At 46.6% G+C, this 5,085-nt stretch overlaps 1 protein-coding gene across 1 annotated transcript; it reads left to right on the top strand.

The window, feature by feature from the left end:
* Positions 1 to 2,572: 2,572 nt before the first annotated feature.
* LOC117842262 (transcription factor MYB30) lies at positions 2,573 to 3,892 on the top strand. The gene is made up of 2 exons (XM_034722655.2): positions 2,573 to 3,028; positions 3,262 to 3,892. Exons 1-2 carry the CDS (start codon positions 2,766 to 2,768, stop codon positions 3,746 to 3,748), a joined length of 750 nt encoding a protein of 249 aa, XP_034578546.1. The 5' UTR covers positions 2,573 to 2,765; the 3' UTR covers positions 3,749 to 3,892.
* Positions 3,893 to 5,085: the final 1,193 nt, after the last annotated feature.

Below are 5,085 nucleotides of genomic sequence, written 5' to 3'. Positions count from 1 at the left end.
AATAATCATACAGATTAAAACATCAGATCCGCACTATTTGTGGGGTCATCTTGCTAGTTTTGAATAATAGAATGACTTGTTTTTTATTAAACTTTTTAACCAATCAAACGCCCTTTAAGAAGAGATTAATACATTGGTTCCTCTCGCCCCATCCGAAGACCAAGTTGAAGTTCTAAAACGTCCATGGCGCTCTCGTCGACGGCGTGCTGTGACGGCGACGCGCCGCAAGCAAAGCGCGCCGATTCGTCCCTGCTGCGACTTGCCGGGGACCAGATCAGTTGAACTGATCGTCCGACCCCGTCCAAAATTTCCACTTGATGGTCACGTAGGTCTCCCAAGAGCAAGGTGATGCGAAAAGTCGTCTACGCATCAAATCACAACGGCGACCGGGCCGTTCGCTGTTACAGAGAGGGATAAGGCGCATGCATCCGTTTAATTCCATTATCAAAGCAAGATAACGATGCGGTGCACTGATTGAGTTCTACTATGACATCTTCTTCTCTGAATCTGAAGGTAGGAAAAAAAAGGTTCTAGCTATGAGCCTATATGACATCGTCGTCGTCGAAATGGTTTCCCCATAGAGAAAGGAGCGACATCGCACTCTCTTTTGCGTCAGCCTTTATTATCCAGAATGTTGGAGCAAGCACTACTACAGAGTAGAGAGTACAGACTATGCAAAAGTTACGGCTCGTTCAAACAGCTCCACTGACGATCTTGTTGATTATTGTTGATGATAGATTTCTGTCGTTATTTAGTCCTCCCGGTCGAAAGCACAACGTGAGGAAATGGTCTAAAGATCTTGTGGTCTGACAGTGTGAGCATGATCGCAGAATAACGGTCTCTTTAATTAGGCCCCTATAGTCAAAAGAATTGATCTGTTTTTCAAAGTGATTTTGGTCGCCATATCAACCTCTATATCTAGTTAATGCTCATCAGTGAATTAACTAAGAAATTAATTACCCGAGTGGCTCCTCAACACCTTATAAACTTCTTAAAGTTGGAAACTCAAACATGCAAATTTTAAGTTAGGGCTCCTTTGGCAGGGCTCCTCGCGAGGGGCTCCTCGTGCGGAGCCGGAGCCGGAGCCGCGGAGCCACTTTTTTGGGCTCCTCCATGCAGGCCTAAAACGGCTCCGGCTCCTCCCAAATGTGCCAAAAAATGGCTCCGCGGTCAATGCCGTTTGGTGCGGCTCCGGCTCCTCCGTGCTTCGGTAAGCGTACGGAGCCGGAGCCGGAGCCGGAGCCCTGCCAAACTGGCCCTTAGAATAAGTTCACCGTCAGTTCCTAAACTTATCTTAGTTCTCGTTAAGATCAAAAACTCTAAAATTGCATATTTGGATCTTTTAACTTGTTCCGGATTTCCAATAGGTCTAATGTGAAAAAAAAACTAACACAAAAGGCATCAGAATTCTTGTACAAACAGATGAACACAATCACCCTACAAAATCACTTTTCCCTTAGGTAAACTAATAGGACGAATATAATTGGACCGAGCAGACGTATACCTAATTGTAGTATGTTGACACGAAGATCAATGCTAATATAGAACTAGGCCGATGTAAGAATGACCTATATTCTGTCCCGCAGGTTAATTTTAAAGATCACATTAGGACGATAGCTCAGCGTTGTGTTAATAGGGTCAGTAAGCTCTCCTTGTACTTCTACACCACACATGCCAATTAGTACAAGACAAAACGAAGCGAGGTAAACAAAGTTGGCGTGGCACAGAGTCATAGAGAGAAACATTAAAAAAAACCCGCATGTGAACAGCAGGTCATGGTGGCCTAATTGCTTCATCCCGGCCGTCAAGTTGCTAACCAACGGAGCATTTTTCTTATGATATCATACTATTACTATATCATATCACAGTTCACAGGAAACACATGCTCATCCATCCCCTTACATACTTTCTTTAAGCCGACACACGGACGGGAGGGTACAAAAGTAGTGCAGAGTACAAACAAACGGACGCATAAAGAATGACACAGAAGCAACGACGAATCGCGTACTCGACCGTCGACCCAAAGCAAACCGATAAAAAATAAACAAATTCAAACGTGAGGGGTGTTTGATGCTAGTTGCTAAACTTTAGCAGTATCACATCAAATGTTCGGATGCTAATTAGGAGAACTAAACATGAGCTAATTATAAAACTAATTGTAGAACCCCGATGCTAATTCGCGGGACGAATCTATTAAACCTAATTAATCCATCATTAGCAAATGGTTACTGTAGCACCACATTATCAAATCATGGACTAATTAGGCTTAATAGATTCGTATCGTGAATTAGACTTCACTTGTACAATTAATTTTATAATTAATCTATATTTAATTAGAAACTTCTAATTAGTATCCGATGTGATATGTCTAAACAGCCCTTAAACTATTCCTATTTCCTCCTCGTTCTGTCACGCTCGCGGCTCGCCCTCCAAAACCTCCCCTTCTGGGAAGCTCCCTGCTTTGACCACGTTTCGTTTCCCTTCTTTTTTATCCCTATCGCGACCCCGCTCGCTGTCGCCTGTGCTCCGGGGCCATATAAATAGCCCCTCCCCCTCCCCCTCCTAGTCCACAACTCCACACCGCAACTCCGCAAGCAACCACCCGCACTCCGATCCCGCCGAGCCAAAGCCCCCCGAGCTCACACAGCAAGAAGCGAGCTCCCTCGGCTCGGTCGCCTTCGCCTTCGTCTCTCCAGGACCCGGCAAGCTAGCGAGCAGTCGAGGCGCTCTCGGACGTTAACGGGCGGCAGAGGTAGAGAAGAGAGATGGGGCGCGCTCCGTGCTGCGAGAAGATGGGTCTGAAGAGGGGGCCCTGGACGCCGGAGGAGGACAGGATCCTGGTGGCGCACATCGAGCGCCACGGCCACAGCAACTGGCGCGCGCTGCCCAAGCAGGCGGGCCTCCTGCGCTGCGGCAAGAGCTGCCGCCTCCGATGGATCAACTACCTCCGCCCGGACATCAAGCGCGGCAACTTCACCCGGGAGGAGGAGGACGCCATCATCCACCTCCACACCGTGCTCGGCAACAGGTGCTTACTAACTACTTTTGATTAATACAGTAAGATAGTAAGATACTAGACTGGTTCTTAGCTTGATGATGATGATGATGGGGTCGAGTTGATCCAGTCATTGGAAAGAACCCAAATGATGGAAGAAAACAATTAATATACAACATGCATGCCCCAATCAACCACTTGCCTAGAAAATCATGGCGAAATTAAAGAATACGCGCACTAAACAGCTCATTCTCTATGATTTTCAGATGGTCGGCAATTGCTGCCAGGCTGCCGGGGAGGACGGACAACGAGATCAAGAACGTCTGGCACACGTACCTCAAGAAGCGCCTCGAGCCCAAGCCAGCCACCCAGCAGGCGCCCAGGCGCAAGTCCAAGAAGCAGCAGCAGCAGCAGCCTGCGGAGATCGTGATGCTCGACGGCCCGGGCAGCACCGTGCCGGTGTCGTCGCCGGAGCAGTCGCTCTCCACGTCCACCACCAGCAGCACTGACTACTCGGCGGCCTCGTCGGTGGAGAACAACGCGGACAGCAGCTTCACCTCGGAGGAGGACTACCAGATCGAGGACAGCTTCTGGTCGGAGACGCTGGCGATGACGGTGGACAGCTCCGATTCTTTCGGGATGGAAAGGGAGGACGCCTGCGTTGAGGCGGCGCCGTCGGCCAACGATGACATGGACTTCTGGCTCAAGCTGTTCATGCAGGCCAGCGACATGCAGAATCTGTCCCAGATCTAGGCGTGCGGGAGGAGCTAGATGGTCCCTCGCCTGACGATGCTATATATTCTTTGCCTCACAATTCTTTGAATCCTTGTTCTGCTCCGTTTCGGCGGGTGTATATCCGACTGAAAACTTGGGAAGCGAAAAGCAATTGCTTGTTCATGGCAGTGTTCACTTGTGCGCATTACTATACATGACTACAGTAACCACCCAACTTGGCAACTTCTGCTTATCAAAAAAAAAAAAAAAAAAAACTTGGCGACTTCTATCCCTCCCGTCGTCCATTTTTCGCTGTCGACCAGAGAGTAGCCGCCGCCTCCGAGTCACCCAATACTGCAGTAGCGGTCGCCGGGAGCCTGGCCGACAGGCCGATCGGCCCTGCACATCCATCCCCCTGAGAGCCGTCGCCAGCTTGAGGAAGAGCTATTTAACCTCTCCACCTATTTTGGTCAGTGACAGCTGGGCCCAGCCAGCTCATAAACTCATCCAAAGCGTGACTATGATGAACAGTTATGGCTGATTGTGATTGGTAGGTCCCGCGGTATTTTTAGATATAGAAGATGTCCCTCTCGTACAAAAGCTGCGAAAGTGTTACACTTGATTACATGTGTGTGGCAAATGCCTTTTTTTTTTGAACCGGTGCGTAGCAAGGCTTAAATGCACAATGAAAGTGTGAAGACACTCAATATCTCGCTTGAGACTTCTTCTAAAATGGCTTTAGCCTTTAGGGAATATTCAAAAATATTTCCTATTGTAATAAAAACGGCTCCTTTGTAAGCCAGCAAAGCCACTTTTTTCTTCACCGGTTCCCACGAGTCGGAGAAGTCCTTTCAAAGAGACCCTAAATACTTCACGTAGGTGGTTTTTTAACGTAGCACTAGTAAAATAAGAGAGAAATAAGTTGTATCTTCGTCATAGAAATAAACTTTAGGCTTATTATATTCAAGACTAGGAAACCGGGTTCAGTGCTTAGTAAGCCGAACTTTTTTAGTTTTAACTATTAATATCTATCTTTTATATAGATTGGCGAGAGGAATAAGTTGTATCTTCATAGAAATAAACTTTAGATTTATTATATTCAAGACTAGGAAACCGGGTTCAATGCTTAGTTAGCCGAACTTTTTTTAGTTTTTGACTATTAATATCTATCTTTTATATAGATTGGCACTACTAGATTCATTATGAAATATTTCTTTTATATTTGTAACCGAAGAAGGTAGTATATATAATTAGTGGTCTAGTAAACAAAAATACGATACAGTGCAGGAGATATTCTTAGTGGCCTAGCCTTGAACATACCAGTAATAACGGATACAAAACATTGCTAGGAGACTAGTCTAATGTGGTAATCTACG

The sequence above is a fragment of the Setaria viridis genome, chromosome 1 (genome assembly GCF_005286985.2).
Source record: "Setaria viridis chromosome 1, Setaria_viridis_v4.0, whole genome shotgun sequence".
Lineage (NCBI taxonomy): Eukaryota > Viridiplantae > Streptophyta > Magnoliopsida > Poales > Poaceae > Setaria > Setaria viridis.
This window is presented reverse-complemented; position numbering and strand designations above follow the sequence as displayed.